The sequence below is a fragment of the Saccoglossus kowalevskii genome, chromosome 12 (genome assembly GCF_978046115.1).
Source record: "Saccoglossus kowalevskii chromosome 12, keSacKowa6.1, whole genome shotgun sequence".
NCBI classification, from domain to species: Eukaryota; Metazoa; Hemichordata; class Enteropneusta; family Harrimaniidae; genus Saccoglossus; species Saccoglossus kowalevskii.
This window is the reverse complement of record NC_140652.1, coordinates 402,586-428,065: the sequence shown is the minus strand read 5'-3', so window position 1 is coordinate 428,065 and position 25,480 is coordinate 402,586. Positions and strand designations below refer to the sequence as shown.

The 25,480-nt window shown below is 37.0% G+C and overlaps 1 protein-coding gene across 1 annotated transcript in view; it reads right to left on the bottom strand.

Moving 5' to 3' along the window:
• LOC146735406 (uncharacterized) overlaps positions 1–12,992 on the bottom strand; it is a 76,142-nt gene extending 63,150 nt beyond the window's left edge. The window contains exons 1-7 of the mRNA XM_085506272.1: positions 12,956–12,992; positions 12,626–12,714; positions 10,630–10,770; positions 10,054–10,318; positions 9,816–9,967; positions 9,295–9,515; positions 7,705–8,460 (exon numbers count right to left, since the gene is read on the bottom strand). Coding sequence (XP_085362398.1) covers positions 7,705–8,460; positions 9,295–9,515; positions 9,816–9,967; positions 10,054–10,318; positions 10,630–10,770; positions 12,626–12,714; positions 12,956–12,992 — 1,661 coding nt within the window. The remainder of the gene's footprint in view (positions 1–7,704; positions 8,461–9,294; positions 9,516–9,815; positions 9,968–10,053; positions 10,319–10,629; positions 10,771–12,625; positions 12,715–12,955) is intronic.
• Between the last annotated feature and the right edge of the window lie 12,488 nt (positions 12,993–25,480).

Below are 25,480 nucleotides of genomic sequence, written 5' to 3'. Positions count from 1 at the left end.
CCTGTCATCATCATATCTATTGGCAGTGTAATTGATTAACCCCTACCTGTCATCATCATATCTATTGGCAGTGTAATTGATTAACCCCTACCTGTCATCATCATATCTATTGGCAGTGTAATTGATTAACCCCTGCCTGTCATCATCATATCTATTGGCAGTGTAATTGATTAACCCCTGCCTGTCATCATCATATCTATTGGCAGTGTAATTGATTAACCCCTACCTGTCATCATCATATCTATTTCCAGTGTAATTGATTAACCCCTACCTGTCATCATCATATCTATTGACAGTGTAATTGATTAACCCCTACCTGTCATCATCATATCTATTGGCAGTGTAATTGATTAACCCCTACCTGTCATCATCATATCTATTGGCAGTGTAATTGATTAACCCCTACCTGTCATCATCATATCTATTTGCAGTGTAATTGATTAACCCCTACCTGTCATCATCATATCTATTGGCAGTGTAATTGATTAACCCCTACCTGTCATCATCATATCTATTTGCAGTGTAATTGATTAACCCCTGCCTGTCATCATCATATCTATTGGCAGTGTAATTGATTAACCCCTACCTGTCATCATCATATCTATTAATTAACCCCTACCTGTCATCATCATATCTATTGGCAGTGTAATTGATTAACCCCTACCTGTCATCATCATATCTATTTGCAGTGTAATTGATTAACCCCTACCTGTCATCATCATATCTATTGGCAGTGTAATTGATTAACCCCTACCTGTCATCATCATATCTATTGGCAGTGTAATTGATTAACCCCTATCTGTCATCATCATATCTATTGGCAGTGTAATTGATTAACCCCTGCCTGTCATCATCATATCTATTGGCAGTGTAATTGATTAACCCCTGCCTGTCATCATCATATCTATTGGCAGTGTAATTGATTAACCCCTACCTGTCATCATCATATCTATTGGCAGTGTAATTGATTAACCCCTGCCTGTCATCATCATATCTATTGGCAGTGTAATTGATTAACCCCTACCTGTCATCATCATATCTATTGGCAGTGTAATTGATTAACCCCTACCTGTCATCATCATATCTATTGGCAGTGTAATTGATTAACCCCTACCTGTCATCATCATATCTATTGGCAGTGTAATTGATTAACCCCTACCTGTCATCATCATATCTATTGGCAGTGTAATTGATTAACCCCTACCTGTCATCATCATATCTATTTGCAGTGTAATTGATTAACCCCTACCTGTCAACATCATATCTATTTGCAGTGTGATTAATTAACCCCTACCTGTCATCATCATATCTATTGGCAGTGTAATTGATTAACCCCTACCTGTCATCATCATATCTATTTGCAGTGTGATTAATTAACCCCTACCTGTCATCATCATATCTATTGGCAGTGTAATTGATTAACCCCTACCTGTCATCATCATATCTATTGGCAGTGTAATTGATTAACCCCTGCCTGTCATCATCATATCTATTGGCAGTGTAATTGATTAACCCCTACCTGTCATCATCATATCTATTGGCAGTGTAATTGATTAACCCCTGCCTGTCATCATCATATCTATTGGCAGTGTAATTGATTAACCCCTACCTGTCATCATCATATCTATTGGCAGTGTAATTGATTAACCCCTACCTCTCATCATCATATCTATTGGCAGTGTAATTGATTAACCCCTACCTGTCATCATCATATCTATTGGCAGTGTAATTGATTAACCCCTACCTGTCATCATCATATCTATTTGCAGTGTGATTAATTAACCCCTACCTGTCATCATCATATCTATTGGCAGTGTAATTGATTAACCCCTACCTGTCATCATCATATCTATTGGCAGTGTAATTGATTAACCCCTGCCTGTCATCATCATATCTATTGGCAGTGTAATTGATTAACCCCTACCTGTCATCATCATATCTATTGGCAGTGTAATTGATTAACCCCTGCCTGTCATCATATCTATTGGCAGTGTAATTGATTAACCCCTACCTGTCATCATCATATCTATTTGCAGTGTAATTGATTAACCCCTACCTGTCAACATCATATCTATTTGCAGTGTGATTAATTAACCCCTACCTGTCATCATCATATCTATTGGCAGTGTAATTGATTAACCCCTACCTGTCAACATCATATCTATTTGCAGTGTGATTAATTAACCCCTACCTGTCATCATCATATCTATTGGCAGTGTAATTGATTAACCCCTACCTGTCATCATCATATCTATTGGCAGTGTAATTGATTAACCCCTGCCTGTCATCATCATATCTATTGGCAGTGTAATTGATTAACCCCTACCTGTCATCATCATATCTATTGGCAGTGTAATTGATTAACCCCTACCTGTCATCATCATATTTATTGGCAGTGTAATTGATTAACCCCTGCCTGTCATCATCATATCTATTGGCAGTGTAATTGATTAACCCCTACCTGTCATCATCATATCTATTGGCAGTGTAATTGATTAACCCCTGCCTGTCATCATCATATCTATTGGCAGTGTAATTGATTAACCCCTGCCTGTCATCATCATATCTATTGGCAGTGTAATTGATTAACCCTTACCTGTCATCATCATATCTATTTGCAGTGTAATTGATTAACCCCTACCTGTCATCATCATATCTATTGGCAGTGTAATTGATTAACCCCTACCTGTCAACATCATATCTATTTGCAGTGTAATTGATTAACCCCTGCCTGTCATCATCATCATATCTATTGGCAGTGTAATTGATTAACCCCTGCCTGTCATCATCATATCTATTGGCAGTGTAATTGATTAACCCCTGCCTGTCATCATCATATCTATTGGCAGTGTAATTGATTAACCCTTACCTGTCATCATCATATCTATTTGCAGTGTAATTGATTAACCCCTACCTGTCATCATCATATCTATTGGCAGTGTAATTGATTAACCCCTACCTGTCAACATCATATCTATTTGCAGTGTAATTGATTAACCCCTGCCTGTCATCATCATCATATCTATTGGCAGTGTAATGGATTAACCCCTACCTGTCATCATCATATCTATTGGCAGTGTAATTGATTAACCCCTACCTGTCATCATCATATCTATTGGCAGTGTAATTGATTAACCCCTACCTGTCATCATCATATCTATTGGCAGTGTAATTGATTAACCCCTACCTGTCATCATCATATCTATTGACAGTGTAATTGATTAACCCCTACCTGTCATCATCATATCTATTGGCAGTGTAATTGATTAACCCCTACCTGTCATCATCATATCTATTGGCAGTGTAATTGATTAACCCCTACCTGTCATCATCATCATATCTATTGGCAGTGTAATTGATTAACCCCTACCTGTCATCATCATATCTATTGGCAGTGTAATTGATTAACCCCTACCTCTCATCATCATCATATCTATTGGCAGTGTAATTGATTAACCCCTACCTGTCATCATCATATCTATTGGCAGTGTAATTGATTAACCCCTACCTGTCATCATCATATCTATTGGCAGTGTAATTGATTAACCCCTACCTGTCATCATCATATCTATTGGCAGTGTAATTGATTAACCCCTGCCTGTCATCATCATATCTATTGGCAGTGTAATTGATTAACCCCTGCCTGTCATCATCATATCTATTGGCAGTGTAATTGATTAACCCTTACCTGTCATCATCATATCTATTTGCAGTGTAATTGATTAACCCCTACCTGTCATCATCATATCTATTGGCAGTGTAATTGATTAACCCCTACCTGTCAACATCATATCTATTTGCAGTGTAATTGATTAACCCCTACCTGTCATCATCATATCTATTGGCAGTGTAATTGATTAACCCCTGCCTGTCATCATCATCATATCTATTGGCAGTGTAATTGATTAACCCCTACCTGTCATCATCATATCTATTGGCAGTGTAATTGATTAACCCCTGCCTGTCATCATCATCATATCTATTGGCAGTGTAATTGATTAACCCCTACCTGTCATCATCATATCTATTGGCAGTGTAATTGATTAACCCCTACCTGTCATCATCATATCTATTGGCAGTGTAATTGATTAACCCCTGCCTGTCATCATCATCATATCTATTGGCAGTGTAATTGATTAACCCCTACCTGTCATCATCATATCTATTGGCAGTGTAATTGATTAACCCCTACCTCTCATCATCATCATATCTATTGGCAGTGTAATTGATTAACCCCTACCTGTCATCATCATATCTATTGGCAGTGTAATTGATTAACCCCTACCTGTCATCATCATATCTATTGGCAGTGTAATTGATTAACCCCTACCTGTCATCATCATATCTATTGGCAGTGTAATTGATTAACCCCTACCTGTCATCATCATATCTATTGTCAGTGTAATTGATTAACCCCTACCTGTCATCATCATATCTATTGGCAGTGTAATTGATTAACCCCTACCTGTCATCATCATATCTATTTGCAGTGTAATTGATTAACCCCTACCTGTCATCATCATATCTATTGGCAGTGTAATTGATTAACCCCTACCTGTCAACATCATATCTATTTGCAGTGTAATTGATTAACCCCTGCCTGTCATCATCATATCTATTGGCAGTGTAATTGATTAACCCCCTCCTGTCATCATCATATCTATTTGCAGTGTAATTGATTAACCCCTACCTGTCATCATCATATCTATTGGCAGTGTAATTGATTAACCCCTACCTGTCATCATCATATCTATTTGCAGTGTAATTGATTAACCCCTACCTGTCATCATCATATCTATTGGCAGTGTAATTGATTAACCCCTACCTGTCATCATCATATCTATTGGCAGTGTAATTGATTAACCCCTACCTGTCATCATCATATCTATTGGCAGCTAGTGTAATTGATTAACCCTACCTGTCATCATCATATCTATTGGCAGCTAGTGTAATTGATTAACCCCTACCTGTCATCATCATATCTATTTGCAGTGTAATTGATTAACCCCTACCTGTCATCATCATATCTATTGGCAGTGTAATTGATTAACCCCTACCTGTCATCATCATATCTATTGGCAGCTAGTGTAATTGATTAACCCCTGCCTGTCATCATCATATCTATTTGCAGTGTAATTGATTAACCCCTACCTGTCATCATCATATCTATTGGCAGTGTAATTGATTAACCCCTACCTGTCATCATCATATCTATTGGCAGCTAGTGTAATTGATTAACCCCTACCTGTCATCATCATATTTCTGACTGTGAAACTATTTCCACAGGGGTACCACAAAGGTCAATCGTAGGCCCTCTTCTTTTTTTAGTTTATATTAATCACATTTCTAGATCATCCCCCTTTTTTCATTCAGACTATTTGCTTATGACACCAGTCTATTTTATTCCGTAAAAGACCATTCTGTAAACCTTCACACACTCAATATTGAATTAAATAAAGTTGCTACCTGGTGTAAATCAAATAAATTAACTATAAATATTGACAAAACAAATTTCATGATTTTTCAGACAGCTCAAAGAAAAACAACTTTTGGGGGCGTATTATCAGCTGTATATTTAGGTGTCACACTTGACTCAACACTTTGTTGGAGACCCCATGTCGATAACATTGTTAAAACAATCAGTAAAACAATTGGCCGCCATGCATATTCTATTCTATTCTATTCTATTCTATTCTATTCTATTCTATTCTATTCTATTCTATTCTATTCTATTCTATTCTATTGGCAGTGTAATTGATTAACCCCTACCTGTCATCATCATATCTATTGGCAGTGTAATTGATTAACCCCTACCTGTCATCATCATATCTATTGGCAGTGTAATTGATTAACCCCTACCTGTCATCATCATATCTATTGGCAGTGTAATTGATTAACCCCTACCTGTCATCATCATATCTATTGGCAGTGTAATTGATTAACCCCTACCTGTCATCATCATATCTATTGGCAGTGTAATTGATTAACCCCTACCTGTCATCATCATATCTATTGGCAGTGTAATTGATTAACCCCTACCTGTCATCATCATATCTATTGGCAGTGTAATTGATTAACCCCTACCTGTCATCATCATATCTATTGGCAGTGTAATTGATTAACCCCTACCTGTCATCATCATATCTATTGGCAGTGTAATTGATTAACCCCTACCTGTCATCATCATATCTATTGGCAGTGTAATTGATTAACCCCTACCTGTCATCATCATATCTATTGGCAGTGTAATTGATTAACCCCTACCTGTCATCATCATATCTATTGGCAGTGTAATTGATTAACCCCTACCTGTCATCATCATATCTATTGGCAGTGTAATTGATTAACCCCTACCTGTCATCATCATATCTATTGGCAGTGTAATTGATTAACCCCTACCTGTCATCATCATATCTATTGGCAGTGTAATTGATTAACCCCTACCTGTCATCATCATATCTATTGGCAGTGTAATTGATTAACCCCTACCTGTCATCATCATATCTATTGGCAGTGTAATTGATTAACCCCTACCTGTCATCATCATATCTATTGGCAGTGTAATTGATTAACCCCTACCTGTCATCATCATATTTATTGGCAGTGTAATTGATTAACCCCTACCTGTCATCATCATATCTATTGGCAGTGTAATTGATTAACGCCTACCTGTCATCATCATATCTATTGGCAGTGTAATTGATTAACCCCTACCTGTCATCATCATATCTATTGGCAGTGTAATTGATTAACCCCTACCTGTCATCATCATATCTATTGGCAGTGTAATTGATTAACCCCTACCTGTCATCATCATATCTATTGGCAGTGTAATTGATTAACCCCTACCTGTCATCATCATATCTATTGGCAGTGTAATTGATTAACCCCTACCTGTCATCATCATATCTATTGGCAGTGTAATTGATTAACCCCTACCTGTCATCATCATATCTATTGGCAGTGTAATTGATTAACCCCTACCTGTCATCATCATATCTATTGGCAGTGTAATTGATTAACCCCTACCTGTCATCATCATATCTATTGGCAGTGTAATTGATTAACCCCTACCTGTCATCATCATATCTATTGGCAGTGTAATTGATTAACCCCTACCTGTCATCATCATATCTATTGGCAGTGTAATTGATTAACCCCTACCTGTCATCATCATATCTATTGGCAGTGTAATTGATTAACCCCTACCTGTCATCATCATATCTATTGGCAGTGTAATTGATTAACCCCTACCTGTCATCATCATATCTATTGGCAGTGTAATTGATTAACCCCTACCTGTCATCATCATATCTATTGGCAGTGTAATTGATTAACCCCTACCTGTCATCATCATATCTATTGGCAGTGTAATTGATTAACCCCTACCTGTCATCATCATATCTATTGGCAGTGTAATTGATTAACCCCTACCTGTCATCATCATATCTATTGGCAGTGTAATTGATTAACCCCTACCTGTCATCATCATATTTATTGGCAGTGTAATTGATTAACCCCTACCTGTCATCATCATATCTATTGGCAGTGTAATTGATTAACGCCTACCTGTCATCATCATATCTATTGGCAGTGTAATTGATTAACCCCTACCTGTCATCATCATATCTATTGGCAGTGTAATTGATTAACCCCTACCTGTCATCATCATATCTATTGGCAGTGTAATTGATTAACCCCTACCTGTCATCATCATATTCAGTTGTTCCATTACAAGGATCCCCATATGTTGGCAGTGAATAAGTAACACATAACTGCTTCTCATTATCAAGTGTATCTTGAGGTTGTATATTAAAAGGAACCATTGGTATAGTTTTCAGGAACTCTGGGAAATTATTCAAGTTGTTTGGTTTGTTTTGCCATCTCCAATAGAGCATATCAATATAGGAATGAATCACCAGGAAGATTGGGTCATATGGACTGTTTGCAGTAGCCATATCGCCACCAATGAACTCATGGATATACCCAGCATATGACTGTAGATGCTGACTTAGTTCTGTAAAATCATCACTTGCTAATGCTAAGTAAACGTCAATCATAGATGGTACTGGACGAGTAATGTTGAAATTACGCCTCATGCAATCTATAGCATTAAATGGCGAGTCAGGCACACAGTCACCATTACCATCACCACCAAAATAGTTTGGCTGCCAGATGACAGCATCAACAAAGTTTCCAGTATCAGTTGTAAAATCAAAATAAGGAAGAAAAATGTTACAATCAGTTTCTTGTAGTTGTTGCTCTACTCTTCTTAAAAAAATCCTGTGCCAAGTTAGGAACATTGGGCCATTAGCATGCATGACATGTGCTTTGTACAAGTCACTGAACTTCTTCCATATGTTAGTATTTGACGACAGCTTCTGGACTGCAGAATGAAATCTCTCTACTTCAAGGCGTGTCATATCCCGGATTTCTTTTCTCATTGTCAGTGCAGTACATCTATTAAGTACAATAAAATCACAATTTACAAAGTAAATCAGTGTGCTAAAGTTAGTATTCTAACATGTAATTTAGTAAATCAATGTGCTAAAGTTAGTATTGTAACATGTAATTAAGTAAATCAGTGTGTTAATTTAGTATTCTAACATGTAATTAAGTAAACCAGTGTGCTAAAGTTAGTATTCTAACATGTAATTAAGTAAATCAGTATGCTAAAGTTAGTATTGTAACATGTAATTAAGTAAATCAGTGTGATAAAATTAGTATTGTACCATGTAATTAAGTAAATAAGTGTGCTAAAGTTAGTATTATAACATGTAATTAAGTAATTCAGTGTGCTAAAGTTAGTATTGTAACATGTAATTAAGTAAATCAGTGTGCTAAAGTTAGTATTGTAACATGTAATTAAGTAAATCAGTGTGATAAAATTAGTATTGTAACATGTAATCAAGTAAATCAGTGTGCGAGAGTTAGTATTCTAACATGTAATCAAGTAAATAAGTGTGCTAAAGTTAGTATTATAACATGTAATTAAGTAATTCAGTGTGCTAAAGTTAGTATTGTAACATGTAATTAAGTAAATCAGTGTGCTAAAGTTAGTATTGTAACATGTAATCAAGTAAATCAGTGTGCGAGAGTTAGTATTCTAACATGTAATCAAGTAAATCAGTGTGCTAAAGTTAGTATTTTAACATGTAATTCAGTAAATCAGTGTGCGTGAGTTAGTATTCGAACATGTAATCAAGTAATTCAGTGTGCGAGAGTTAGTATTCTATGTGTAATTATGTTACAGCTGAAACGTTTGCACTGGATGACATTCACCAGTAAACCTACCTGCAATGAATGTTTCCAGATGCCTGACAAGAGCACTGCTGACATTTTAATTGGAAGCTATCTGTCGGTTGGTATAACTCACTGCCATATATGCAACCATCAGCAAGTCCACATTGCCCATCTAAACATCTTTGTCCAGGACGAAAAGAGACAACTTCACTTCTGTGGTTTATATCAACTGTGGTATATCCAAGTTTTCGGCATTCATTTAGACTTCTCACCTATGCATTACACTATGTATTATTGTCAGACTGTCATTGTTGGTTTTAGATAACTACATTTTGCAACACTCCATAATAGAACAAATGACGCTAGTTTTGTTGACATGTTGGATATCTTTGTGACCAAAATTTGATTTGAGGTGGACTTTGAGATTGTGATCCTAATATTTTTTATCAAAAATTACATTAGTATGTGATGAAGTCTTGCAAAAAAAATAAGCAGCCTGTTTACACAAGGCAGAAAAATATCAGACACAGACACATTAGTACACAAAGTATACATTGCATATATCTAAATACCTGACATGAGAATCCTGGCATAAGAATAGTAAAAGAAAGGAATGTGGAACCAGGCTCAGTTCGAGCATACTGACGATGACAGCAAGCTCCTACAACACACTCGTCTTCACATTCTTCAATTGAGTTAAATTTATTATCATAACCACCACAACCTACAAAAAGAAGATTTTATCGCACATCAGATGAGTTGTGAAGATAACTGTGGTTTACATGATGTCAAGTTAATTGAATCACTTACCTGAATAGATGAATGTCTCACATCTTTGATTTTGAACATTGTAATAATACATTGGTATTGAATGGTCACATGTGCCATACTCTGCTGGTTTGTGACACATATTGATATTAGAGTAACAATCTGGAGCTTGCTGACCATTAGGACATACACATGTATAACTTGTATATTCTTCAACACACTGTGTATTCAGTGGACATGGTGATGAACTGCATGGATGAATACACTCTGCTTTATCTACAGACAGATCACAACTCACTATACCATCCTGTAATACAATATCATTTATATTAAAGGGCAGCAATTGCAAGAATTGACCACTATACATCATTCATTCAGAATGACTCACTTGTATTGTATAAAAATGCTAGTGGTTGTGATATCCAATATTATAACATTTTACGTACACCATTGTTTGCAATGATTACTGACAGTACAGAATAACAGAATAATACCTTACACAGACATGTATGACATAGGTCAGTTAATTACCTTACACAGACATGTATGACATAAGTCAGTTAATTACAAATGTACCTCACACAGACATGTACTGTATGACATAAGTCAGTTAATTACCTTACACAGACATGTATGACATAGGTCAGTTTCCCATCTTTCTCCATCGTCATACAATTTTCCTTTGTATTCACATTGGTGTTGTTTGGGTAAACATTCACAACCTTCCAAATATTCAATTTTTGGTGTCATTTCTGCAATCTGAAATTATTGTGTAACATTACTTTATAGATCTTGTACTACAAGAACTGTTCAGACATAACAAGTAATTACATTTCGCAAGTGAGTTATTGAGTTAAAAAATACATAAAGTTTGAACATGAACAGATAGGGCATGCCAGAAATATGGCTCTTGAACAGCATTCATTAAAACAAAATGGTCGCCAGTAGAACATTTTTAAACATTTGAAAACCAAAATTATGAGCATCAATGTCAAATATACCCGGTAATCAATGTATGCACCAAGTTTGAACAAAATCTCTCAACATCAAGATCAGCTTCTGGAACTTTATTTATGAATTTTCAACATTAATAAGGCCACTATTCCGCCATTTTGAATCTGATTATCTCCATATGTGTGACATGATGTATGATGTGTATATACAGTTAGAACACAGTCAATAAAGGCATTAAAGCACTCTCTGCCCCATGCTAACAGGGTATGCACTCTCTGACCCCATGCTAACAGGGTATGCACTCTCTGCCCCATGCTAACAGGGTATGCACTCTCTGACCCCATGTTAAAAGGGTATGCACTCTCTGACCCCATGCTAACAGGGTATGCACTCTCTGACCCCATGCTAACAGGGTATGCACTCTCTGACCCCATGCTAACAGGGTATGCACTCTCTGACCCCATGCTAACAGGGTATGCACTCTCTGACCCCATGCTAACAGGGTATGCACTCTCTGACCCCATGCTAACAGGGTATGCACTCTCTGACCCCATGCTAACAGGGTATGCACTCTCTGACCCCATGCTAACAGGGTATGCACTCTCTGACCCCATGCTAACAGGGTATGCACTCTCTGCTCCCATGTTAACAGGGTATGCACTCTCTGCCCCCCCCCATGCTAACAGGTATGCACTTTCTGCCCTCCCCCATGTTAAAAGGGTATGCACTCTCTGCTCCCATGTTAACAGGGTATGCACTTTCTGACCCCATGCTAACAGGGTATGCACTCCCTGACCCCATGCTAACAGGGTATGCACTCTCTGCTCCCATGTTAACAGGGTATGCACTCTCCCCCCCCCCCCATGCTAACAGGTATGCACTTTCTGCCCTCCCCCATGTTAAAAGGGTATGCACTTTCTGCCCCCATGTTAACAGGGTATGCACTCTCTGCCCCTCATGGTAACAGGGTATGCACTCTCTGCCCCCATGCTAACAGGGTATGCACTCTCTGCCCCTCATGGTAACAGGGTATGCACTCTCTGCCCCCCATGCTAACAGGGTATGCACTCTCTGCCCCTCATGGTAACAGGATATGCACTCTCTGCCCCTCATGGTAACAGGGTATGCACTCTCTGCCCCCCATGCTAACAGGGTATGCACTCTCTGCCCCCCATGCTAACAGGGTATGCACTCTCTGCCCCCCATGCTAACAGGGTATGCACTCTCTGACCCCATGCTAACAGGGTATGCACTCTCTGCCCCCATGTTAACAGGGTATGCACTCTCTGCCCCCCCCCCCCTCATGCTAACAGGATATGCACTTTCTGCCCCTCATGGTAACAGGGTATGCACTCTCTGCCCCCCATGCTAACAGGGTATGTACTCTCTGCCCCCGTGACAACAGGCCTAGAATATGTAAATGGTAATATAGTTTGAATAATAATACTGTAACTATGAAAAAGATTGGTGATGAACTTGTTTTGTTTAACTTAAACAAGAAAGTAAATAATTATTATGGTAATTAATTTGAATACAGAGAAAACTACTGATTACTCTTGCACAAAACATCAGTTTACTGCATTTCTGAAAATGTTTTCACATTTCATTTCTAAAACACTTGAGGTATCATAGTAAAGAGGTAATTTAACTAATATCTTACTTGGACTTTCAACATTTCCATCATGGTTGACAATTGTTTAACAAACTCTTCAAGGTGTTCTATTCTCTCTGAATATTCTGATGGAATATCTGAAACAATCACAATTATAGTAATAATAAAAAAATCAGAATAACACTAACTTGATTCCATTGTTTGTAAAATATTATATATTCCCATTGGTGGATAAGCTAATTTAAAGTGTATTGTGTGCATTGTATTATATATAATGTAGTGTATAGAATATTGTGTAATACTGTGTACTTAGTAGTCTATGATACATCATGTGTGTGTATAAATGCACTGATGTTCATTAGTTTTGACATCACTTACCATTCATTGGAGGCTCATCATTTGTTGTTCCTCTCATTTTCTTAAATGATTTCTCTTCTTTCACATTAATATGTTTTGTCTCTGTGAGGTATAAAAAAATATATTCTACACTGCCATAGTTTTATTACAATGGGAAAAAAAATACTGACAACATGTGTTGGATCTCTATGTGATCACGTCAAGTGAGGTCATAGTGACAGCCTGTGTTGGATCTCTATGTGATCAGGTCAAGTGAGGTCATAGTGACAACATGGGTTGGATCTCTATGTGATCATGTCAAGTGAGGTCATAGTGACAGCCTGTATTGGATCTCTACGTGATCATGTCAAGTGAGGTCATAGTGACAGCCTGTGTTGGATCTCTTCGTGATCATGTCAAGTGAGGTCATAGTGACAGCCTGTATTGGATCTCTACGTGATCATGTCAAGTGAGGTCATAGTGACAGCCTGTGTTGGATCTCTTCGTGATCATGTCAAGTGAGGTCATAGTGACAGCCTGTGTTGGATCTCTTCGTGATCATGTCAAGTGAGGTCATAGTGACAGCCTGTGTTGGATCTCTTCGTGATCATGTCAAGTGAGGTCATAGTGACAGCCTGTGCTGGATCTCTTCATGATCATGTCAAGTGAGGTCATAGTGACAGCCTGTGTTGGATCTCTATTTAATCAGGTCAAGTGAGGTCATACTGACACTGCATGAAAATTCGAATTTCCGTCGTAACCGCTTGCCGGATTAGCAACGTGTTTTGCAGTAAACCCGTTGTTTACATTTGAGTGTGTAACGTTCGAATTTCCCTCGCATAACCAACGAAACTGAAACGACGTAAATTTAGAAGTTGCGCGTTTGATACGTCCAGTGTAAACAGCGGAAATTTCCAAATTTGCTGTCATTTTACGCTGAACTTAAAGAACTGATATACTACGTTGCCCATTGTATATTTTCAGCGTAAATTGACGGGCAACTCTGAGTTTGTCGTTGTTTTACGTTCAACTTATTAAGCGGAAATCACACACCTTGAACTGCTGCACTACTGGCTTGACATGGTAGAAATCATTCACTTTTCATATAAACCTGCTTAAGTGGCCAGGTCTAAAGACTATAGAAATATATTTCTAACTAATCAGTTTATAATTTACTAATTTATCGTCAACTATATATTTTTTGTTTTACAATGATATTGTTTGAACTAATACTCAATGATTCGATTGTGGTGAAGTGCTTATCTATCGACTGTAATTGTACATTACATAAATATGCTATTATAGCGACATATAATAATTTATTATATACGCATCCGTAGTGACTAATAATAATATTACTTCTGTTATTGCGCCCTCGCCGATCTCATATCCAGTTGAACTTTACAATTCATGCGAAGCAAAATAGCTCCTTATCATGGCTTACACGATGGTTGTGCGCCCTCTGTAAATTGTGTATGTTTGTCTATGGAATTAACACTTTAGCGACTATTGACATTTTGTGAAGTGGCCTTGGATAAGGTGTGGGTTTAACCCGCACCTTCGCTAATCCTACGAGCACGAAATATGTTTTGAGGTTAACCTGAATTGGAGATTTACTGGATCCCGGCAGAGCAAGATCCCGGCGGACATTATCTCAGAAAACGTGTGTTTAGATAATGTACTTTTTAAGTTACTGCCAACACATTACAATAGAACAGGATCGACAAGGAACGTTGATGTAGATCTAAAAAGTCACCAATTTCAATCTTTATTTTAAAATACAAATAGTCCTACTGGGGCTTTATAAATCATAAGAAATGATATATAGCTAAAAAAATAGGTGGTTTAACAATTAACGGATTATGGTACGCTCACATTAAATGGCATTGTCTCCATGCGATGTACTGTCTGGGAGTTTGTTCTACCCGGATTGTGTCTACCAGGAATGTTTTCTATATAATCACTTATATTACAACTTAAACAAAATGCTATTAATACCATGTAGTGTATTACAATACTTGATGACCATGTAATTTTCAGGAAGTGTTCAGGAGTGTTTTTGTGAATGGCAGGTCGGCCCTGGGATTCTGGATTTACGCGACTAATTGGCGCAATTTTAAAACATACAACAATTCGTTCCACGCAAACCACTCTATAAAATAGCGTTATTTCAAACAGCACCACTTAGCATTAAGTGATAATTATCCCTCGAGGCGTTATATTTGGACAACTTGAAGCGAGTGAGCCAAAAACCAACAGCCAACATAGCGACAGGCGTATTTATAACTGTTGTGACGTTGCTTCTCTTTCATGGGCTAAAAATCGTTCTACGATTACATCACTTCCGCTTTAAGATCTCGTAATCGTGACAAGCACTACGGTTGACGCTGTGACATCACGTCTATTCAGTCTTCCTACTTATAATTAGGGGCCCAAGCCTGAAGGGCGAGGCCCCTATTCTTATTGTCCGGTTTTTAGGGGCCCAAGCCCGAAGGGCGAGGCCCCTATTCTTATTGTCCGGTTTTTAGGGGCCCAAGCCCGAAGGGCGAGGCCCCTATTCTTATTGTCCGGTTTTTTCTTCTTCATCATCTTCTTCTTTCTTCCGTAACTTTTTTCGTCAAGCCGTTTGAGAAAACCGCTGAACAGAATGGTCTGATAATGCTCTATACTGATAGTCCATAATGTGAACTGGTGCAACATGCTTTCAGAATTTCGATTGGACAACTAGTTTGGCAGCCATATTGGATTGAAATAAAACCGGAAGTGGCTGTTTGACCACTTTCTGAGGGTCTAGGCGTCTAGATTTTTTTATGGTATATAGTACAACTCATGTGTAATAAATATCAGCAATAAAAACTTTAGCGGTCATGTGACTTTTCCCGCCATTTTGTTTTTCCTAAAAACGGCAAAAAACACTTGAAAATCTTCTTCTTCAGAACCACCAAGCAGAATGCTCTCATATGTAGTATTTAGCTTCTATATACGAATCCCATTTATGTTTGAAAAAATGTTTACGATTGGTCACGTGGTTTGGCCACCATTTTGGATTTCTTCTAAACAGGAAGTAGTTTTTTACTCTGGCAACACTTGAGGGAATATTTTCAATTTTGCTTTATGGCATCTGTGTATCAATCCCTTTCAGAAACCTAAAAAAAATTTCAGATCAGTCACATGGTTTGGCCGCCATTTTGGATTTTAAGCAAAATTGACCAAAAGTTTGGGTATTTGTTTCTCAGAGACGATTCAACCAATCTACTAGATGTTTTTATATTTACCATGCCTGGCCTTAGCTGCATACGAGAAAAATAATATTATTTTGATCAGTCACGTGGTTTGGCCGCCATCTTGGATTTTGTGAAAATAGAAATTATGCAACTACATGTTTTGTATTAGTCTGATTTCTTTCAAATTTTGTATGTGCATTTGTGTCATCAGATGCATCATTTTGCCCCAATAGCACACTGTTAGGCCACGTGGCTGGGCACCCATGGGGTGGGGGCTTCTAACCTCATTAATATGCATAACTGTTATAACTCAAGCACTGTTGTAGTTAGGATGATGAATCCTGTGTTATTATGACAACCTTGAACAAGAGATTCGATTAAAATAACAAATGACCATATATGGTCATGTGAGCTCATTAATATGCATAACTGTCATATCTCAAACACTGTTGCAGTTAGGAAGATGAATCCTGTGTCATTATGACAACAGTTAACAAGAGATTTGATTAAAATAACAGATAACCATATATGGTCATGTGAACTCATTAATATGCATAACCATTATATCTTAAACACTGTCGCAGTTAGGAAGATAAATCCTGTGTCATTATAACAACAGTGAACAAGAGATTTGATTAAAATAACAGATAACCATATATGGTCATGTGAACTCATTAATATGCATAGCAGTCATATCTAAAACACTGTCGCAGTTAGGAAGATGAATCCTGTGTTATGACAACAGTGAACAAGAGATTTGATTAAAATAACAGATAACCATATATGGTCATGTGAACTCATTAATATGCATAACCATTATATCTTAAACACTGTTGCAGTTAGGAAGATGAATCCTGTGTTATTATGACAACAGTGAACAAGAGATTTGATTAAAAATAACAGATGACCATATATGGTCATGTGAACTCATTAATATGCAAAGCAGTCATATCTAAAACACTGTCGCAGAGCAGGACGTGTAACAAGTGTCATTATGAAGACATTGAATGAAAGATGTAACTGACATTAGAAATGGCTATATATGATTATGTAATCTCATTATTAAGAACATGGCTCATTATATATCCTGAAAACCATATTTCGATAACCAAACCAGGTAAATACATGGTACCAACTTCATTTTGACCTCATGTTACTGATAATTCAAGCTACCTGATTGTCTAACATGTGACCACATTAATTATGAAACAGAATCTTGTCAGCTTGGGCCCCGGTGACGCCGCTTGCGGCTTTAATTTCTTCTTTCTTTCTTTCTTTCTTTCTTCCGTAACTTTTTTCGTCAAGCCGTTTGAGAAAACCGCTGAACGGAATGGTCTGATAATGCTCTATACTGATAGTCCCTAATGTGAACTGGTGCAACATGCTTTCAGAATTTCGATTGGTCAATTAGTTTGGCAGCCATATTGGATTGAAATAAAACCGGAAGTGGCTGTTTGACCACTTTCTGAGGGTCTAGGCGTCTAGATTTTTTTATGGTATATAGTACAACTCATGTGTAATAAATGTCAGCAATAAAAACTTTAGCGGTCATGTGACTTTTCCCGCCATTTTGTTTTTCCTAAAAACGGCAAAAAACACTAAAAAATCTTCTTCTTCAGAACCACCTAGCAGAATCCTCTCATGTGTTGTATTTAGCTTCTATATATGAATCCCATTTAGGTTTGATAAAATTATTACGATTGGTCACGTGGTTTGGCCACCATTTTGGATTTCTTCTAAACAGGAAGTAGTTTTTTACTATGGCAACACTTGAGGGATTATTTTCAATTTTGCTTCATGGCATCTGTATATCTATCTCTTTCAGAAACCTAAAAAAGATTTCAGATCAGTCACGTGGTTTGGCCGCCATCTTGGATTTTAAGCAAAATTGCCCAAAAGTTTGGACATTTGTTTCTCAGAGGTGATTCAACCAATCTACCAGATGTTTTTATATTTACCATGCCTGGCCTTAGCTCCATATGAGAAAAATAATATTATTTTGATCAGTCACATGGTTTGGCCGCCATCTTGGATTTTATGAAAACAGATCTTGTGCAATTACATGTGTTGTATTGGTCCGATTTGGCTAAAATTGTATATGTGCATTCTACTCTTGAGATGCATTTTTTCAACCGAATGGCACGTGGCTGGGTTTTGTCACTGGGCGCCTAAGGGGTGGGGGCTTCTAACCTCATTAATATGCATAACTGATATATCTCAAGCACTGTTGGAGTTAGGAAGATGAAACCTGTGTTATTATGACAACATTAAACAATTGATTTCATTAAAATAACAGATTACTATATATGGTCATGTGAACTCATTAATATGCATAACCATTATATCTCAAACACTGTTGTAGTTAGGAAGATGATTCCTGTGTTATCATGACAACAGTGAACAAGAGATTTGATTAAAATAACAGATGACCATATATGGTCATGTGAACTCATTAATATGCATAACCATTATATCTTAAGCACTGTTGCAGTTAGGAAGATGAATCCTGTGTTATTATGACAACAGTGAGCAAGAGATTTGATTAAAATAACAGATGACCATATATGGTCATGAGAACTCATTAATATGCATAGCAGTCATATCTGAAACACTGTCGTAGAGCAGGACATGTAACTAGTGTCATTATGAAGACATTGAATGAAAGATGTAACTGACATTAGAAATGGCTATATATGATTATGTAATCTCATTATTGTGCATAACAACATGGCTCATTATATATCCTGAAAACCATATTTCGATAACCAAACCAGGTAAATACATGGTACCAACTTCATTTCGACCTCATGTTACTGATAATACAAGCCACCTGATTGTCTAACATGTGACCTCATTTATTATGAAACAGAATCTTGTCATGATAGATCAGCTTGGGCCCCGGTGACGCCGCTTGCGGCTTTAATTAGGGGCCCAAGCCTGTAGGGCGTGGCCCCTATTCTTATTGTTCGGATTTTTCTTCTTCATCATCTTCTTCTTTCTTCCGTAACCTTTTTCGTCAAGCCGTTTGAGAAAACCGCTGAACAGAATGGTCTGATAATGCTCTATACTGATAGTCCCTAATGTGAACTAGTGCAACATGCTTTCAGAATTTTGATTGGTCAATTAGTTTGGCAGCCATATTGGATTGAAATAAAACCGGAAGTGGCTGTTTGACCACTTTCTGAGGGTCTAGGCGTCTAGATTTTTTTATGGTATATAGTACAACTCATGTGTAATAAATATCAGCAATAAAAACTTTAGCGGTCATGTGACTTTTCCCGCCATTTTGTTTTTCCTAAAAATGGCAAAAAACACTTAAAAATCTTCTTCTTCAGAACCACCAAGCAGAATGCTCTCATATGTAGTATTTAGCTTCTATATATGAATCCCATTTATGTTTGAAAAAATGTTTACGATTGGTCACGTGGTCTGGCCACCATTTTGGATTTCTTCTAAACAGGAAGTAGTTTTTTACTCTGGCAACACTTGAGGGAATATTTTCAATTTTGCTTCATGGCATCTGTGTATCAAGCCCTTTCAGAAACCTAAAAAAAATTTCAGATCAGTCACATGGTTTCGCCGCCATTTTGGATTTTAAGCAAGATTGACCAAAAGTTTGGGTATTTGTTTCTCAGAGACGATTCAACCAATCTACTAGATGTTTTTATATTTACCATGCCTGGCCTTAGCTGCATACGAGAAAAATAATATTATTTTGATCAGTCACGTGGTTTGGCCGCCATCTTGGATTTTGTGAAAATAGAAATTATGCAACTACATGTTTTGTATTAGTCTGATTTCTATCAAATTTTGTATGTGCATTTGTGTCATCAGATGCATCATTTTGCCCCAATAGCACACTGTTAGGCCACGTGGCTGGGCACCCATGGGGTGGGGGCTTCTAACCTCATTAATATGCATAACTGTTATAACTCAAGCACTGTTGTAGTTAGGATGATGAATCCTGTGTTATTATGACAACCTTGAACAAGAGATTCGATTAAAATAACAAATGACCATATATGGTCATGTGAGCTCATTAATATGCATAACTGTCATATCTCAAACACTGTTGCAGTTAAGAAGTGGAATCCTGTGTTATTATGACAACATTGAACAAAAGATTTGATTAAAATAACAGATGACCTTATATAGTCACGTGAGCTCATTAATATGCATAACCATTATATCTCAAACACTGTTGTAATTAGGAAGATGATTCATGTGTAATCATGACAGCAGTGAACCTGATATTTGATTAAAATAACAGATAACCATATATGGTCATGTGAACTCATTAATATGCATAACCATTATATCTTAAACACTGTTGCAGTTAGGAAGATGAATCCTGTGTTATTATGACAACAGTGAACAAGAGATTTGATTAAAAATAACAGATGACCATATATGGTCATGTGAACTCATTAATATGCAAAGCAGTCATATCTAAAACACTGTCGCAGAGCAGGACATGTAACAAGTGTCATTATGAAGACATTGAATGAAAGATGTAACTGACATTAGAAATGGCTATATATGATTATGTAATCTCATTATTAAGAACATGGCTCATATATCCTGAAAACCATATTTCGATAACCAAACCAGGTAAATACATGGTACCAACTTCATTTTGACCTCATGTTACTGATAATTCAAGCTACCTGATTGTCTAACATGTGACCACATTAATTATGAAACAGAATCTTGTCAGCTTGGGCCCCGGTGACGCCGCTTGCGGCTTTAATTTCTTCTTTCTTCTTTCTTTCTTTCTTCCGTAACTTTTTTCGTCAAGCCGTTTGAGAAAACCGCTGAACGGAATGGTCTGATAATGTTCTATACTGATAGTCCCTAATGTGAACTGGTGCAACATGCTTTCAGAATTTTGATTGGTCAATTAGTTTGGCAGCCATATTGGATTGAAATAAAACCGGAAGTGGCTGTTTGACCACTTTCTCAGGGTCTAGGCGTCTAGATTTTTTTATGGTATATAGTACAACTCATGTGTAATAAATATCAGCAATAAAAACTTTAGCGGTCATGTGACTTTTCCCGCCATTTTGTTTTTCCTAAAAACGGCAAAAAACACTTTAAAATCTTCTTCTTCAGAACCACCAAGTAGAATGCTCTCATATGTAGTATTTAGCTTCTATATATGAATCCCATTTATGTTTGAACATTTTTTTACGATTGGTCACGTGGTTTGGCCACCATTTTGGATTTCTTCTAAACAGGAAGTAGTTTTTTACTCTGGCAACACTTGAGGGATTATTTTCAATTTTGCTTCATGGCATCAGTGTATCAAACCCTTTCAAAAATCTAAAAAAAAATTCAGATCAGTCACATGGTTTGGCCGCCATCTTGGATTTTGAGGAAAATTGACCAAAAGTTTGGGTATTTGTTTCTCAGAGACGATTCAACCAATCTACTAGATGTTTTCATATATACCATACCTGCCCTTAGCTCCATATGAGAAAAATAATATTATTTTGATCAGTCACGTGGTTTGGCCGCCATCTTGGATTTTGTGAAAATAGACATTATGCAACTACATGTTTTGTATTAGTCTGATTTCTTTCAAATTTTGTATGTGCATTTGTGTCATCAGATGCATCATTTTGCCCCAATAGCACACTGCTAGGCCACGTGGCTGGGCACCCATGGGGTGGGGGCTTCTAACCTCATTAATATGCATAACTGTTATAACTCAAACACTGTCGCAGTTAGGGTGATGAATCCTGTGTTATTATGACAACGTTGAACAAGAGATTTGATTAAAATAACAGATGACCATATATGGTCATGTGAACTCATTAATATGCATAACCATTATATCTTAAACACTGTTGCAGTTAGGAAGATGAATCCTGTGTTATTATGACAACAGTGAACAAGAGATTTGATTAAAATAACAGATGACCATATATGGTCATGTGAACTCATTAATATGCATAACCATTATATCTTAAACACTGTTGCAGTTAGGAAGATGAATCCTGTGTTATTATGACAACAGTGAACAAGAGATTTGATTAAAATAACAGATGACCATATATGGTCATGTAAACTCATTAATAGGCATAGCAGTCATATCTGAAACACTGTCGCAGAGCAGGACATGTAACTAGTGTCATTATGAAGACATTGAATGAAAGATGTAACTGACATTAGAAATGGCTATATATGATTATGTAATCTCATTATTGTGCATAAGAACATGGCTCATTATATATCCTGAAAACCATATTACGATAACCAAACCAGGTAAATACATGGTACCAACTTCATTTCGACCTCATGTTACTGATAATTCAAGCTACCTGCCTATTCTTATTGTCCGGTTTTTTCTTCTTTCTTCTTTCTTTCTTTCTTCCGTAACTTTTTTCGTCAAGCCGTTTGAGAAAACCGCTGAACGGAATGGTCTGATAATGTTCTATACTGATAGTCCCTAATGTGAACTGGTGCAACATGCTTTCAGAATTTTGATTGGTCAATTAGTTTGGCAGCCATATTGGATTGAAATAAAACCGGAAGTGGCTGTTTGACCACTTTCTCAGGGTCTAGGCGTCTAGATTTTTTTATGGTATATAGTACAACTCATGTGTAATAAATATCAGCAATAAAAACTTTAGCGGTCATGTGACTTTTCCCGCCATTTTGTTTTTCCTAAAAACGGCAAAAAACACTTTAAAATCTTCTTCTTCAGAACCACCAAGTAGAATGCTCTCATATGTAGTATTTAGCTTCTATATATGAATCCCATTTATGTTTGAACATTTTTTTACGATTGGTCACGTGGTTTGGCCACCATTTTGGATTTCTTCTAAACAGGAAGTAGTTTTTTACTCTGGCAACACTTGAGGGATTATTTTCAATTTTGCTTCATGGCATCAGTGTATCAAACCCTTTCAAAAATCTAAAAAAAAATTCAGATCAGTCACATGGTTTGGCCGCCATCTTGGATTTTGAGGAAAATTGACCAAAAGTTTGGGTATTTGTTTCTCAGAGACGATTCAACCAATCTACTAGATGTTTTCATATATACCATACCTGCCCTTAGCTCCATATGAGAAAAATAATATTATTTTGATCAGTCACGTGGTTTGGCCGCCATCTTGGATTTTGTGAAAATAGACATTATGCAACTACATGTTTTGTATTAGTCTGATTTCTTTCAAATTTTGTATGTGCATTTGTGTCATCAGATGCATCATTTTGCCCCAATAGCACACTGCTAGGCCACGTGGCTGGGCACCCATGGGGTGGGGGCTTCTAACCTCATTAATATGCATAACTGTTATAACTCAAACACTGTCGCAGTTAGGGTGATGAATCCTGTGTTATTATGACAACGTTGAACAAGAGATTTGATTAAAATAACAGATGACCATATATGGTCATGTGAACTCATTAATATGCATAACCATTATATCTTAAACACTGTTGCAGTTAGGAAGATGAATCCTGTGTTATGACAACAGTGAACAAGAGATTTGATTAAAATAACAGATGACCATATATGGTCATGTGAACTCATTAATATGCATAACCATTATATCTTAAACACTGTTGCAGTTAGGAAGATGAATCCTGTGTTATTATGACAACAGTGAACAAGAGATTTGATTAAAATAACAGATGACCATATATGGTCATGTAAACTCATTAATATGCATAGCAGTCATATCTGAAACACTGTCGCAGAGCAGGACATGTAACTAGTGTCATTATGAAGACATTGAATGAAAGATGTAACTGACATTAGAAATGGCTATATATGATTATGTAATCTCATTATTGTGCATAAGAACATGGCTCATTATATATCCTGAAAACCATATTACGATAACCAAACCAGGTAAATACATGGTACCAACTTCATTTCGACCTCATGTTACTGATAATTCAAGCTACCTGATTGTCTAACATGTGACCTCATTAATTATGAAACAGAATCTTATCAGCTTGGGCCCCGGTGACGCCGCTTGCGGCTTTAATTCATAATTGAGATTGTTCTAGCATTTACTAATATTGTTGACGTTTATTATTTGGGCTTAAATGTAATATTCAAGATAATAAATGTTGTTGGATATCGATAATAAGGTGGTTTCACATTGTAAAATAATGGAGGCTTTTGAGGAGGGGCTGTGGCTGAACTCAATTTCGAATCAAAATATTCTGGCGGTATAAATAAATCATAGCTTTGAAGAGGCCATTGATGAAAGTGCGGTGATCTTCGCTCAGTGCGTGTTTGAATTTCATGTAAATAAACAACGTGTTGTATACGTCGCTATGAGTCCACGTCGAACACGACACGGCGCGACGACCATCGCATTTTAATCCCAAGGTTTGGTGGCCTAACTACAGCATGATCAAGCGCTAGATTGCGTAACCGCAACTATCATTGACCATGGAGATATAAACAGATACCTCCATGCATTGACTAAATTAGGTTCGTGACATTTGTTCTTACAATTGCAACAACGATGGCTGTGAGAGGTGTCAATTGCCCTGTCGAGGAAACAAAACCAAAACTAATTTCTCAATGGTTATTCCAAAGACAGCATTGTAGAAAAAAAAAGCAGAGACTTCTATTTAAGACACTATTCCGATGATGCAGACTACCTTTTCGTCGAAAGTTGCTACGTACATAAAGGAAAACACCGAGAAACAACACGCTTTGACACTTCTGATGTAACCAAACTGCTGATCTAAATAATAATGTGTGAAAGTAGCGAAAAAAATAACTGACGCCGAGACTCCGTGCCCACTTCCTGTTATACTGCAATCTGCATTTTCTGAATTTGCTTTGGTATAGTTTTATAATTATAAATTGAACATGTATACCTTCCTTGTTACTTTACTGAGTAATCATGTTTAAAATGACTGAAGATTGGGTTTGGGCGTTCCGGTGGACGGACGTTTCGGCCAAGGGTTTCGACCAGGACGGACGTTTCGGTCCTTGGTTCTCTTCTGTAAAATAAACGATCTTCAATATTTGAAATTTGCACCTATCGTTATATGTGTTGGTATCAGTTACTAGTATTTCATAACAATAAGTATGATTTTTTGGCCATTGAAAAAATGGTATATGCTTTTATTTTGTGCATGTATTTATAACCAATTTCAAAAGTAAGAGTCGTAACTTTCGAAGGTACAAGTATCGTGACTCGGCCATACATTTCACTTACATTCATTACACTTGAAATAAGTCGCCGCTTGGAAAGAATGCTATTTACAAAGTTTAAAATAGCCAAGCCTTCCGGATTCGAGCCTCTTGGTTGATTTGACAACGGTGGGTATCATTTATTCTAAAAAGTTAAAGATCGGTAAACATGAA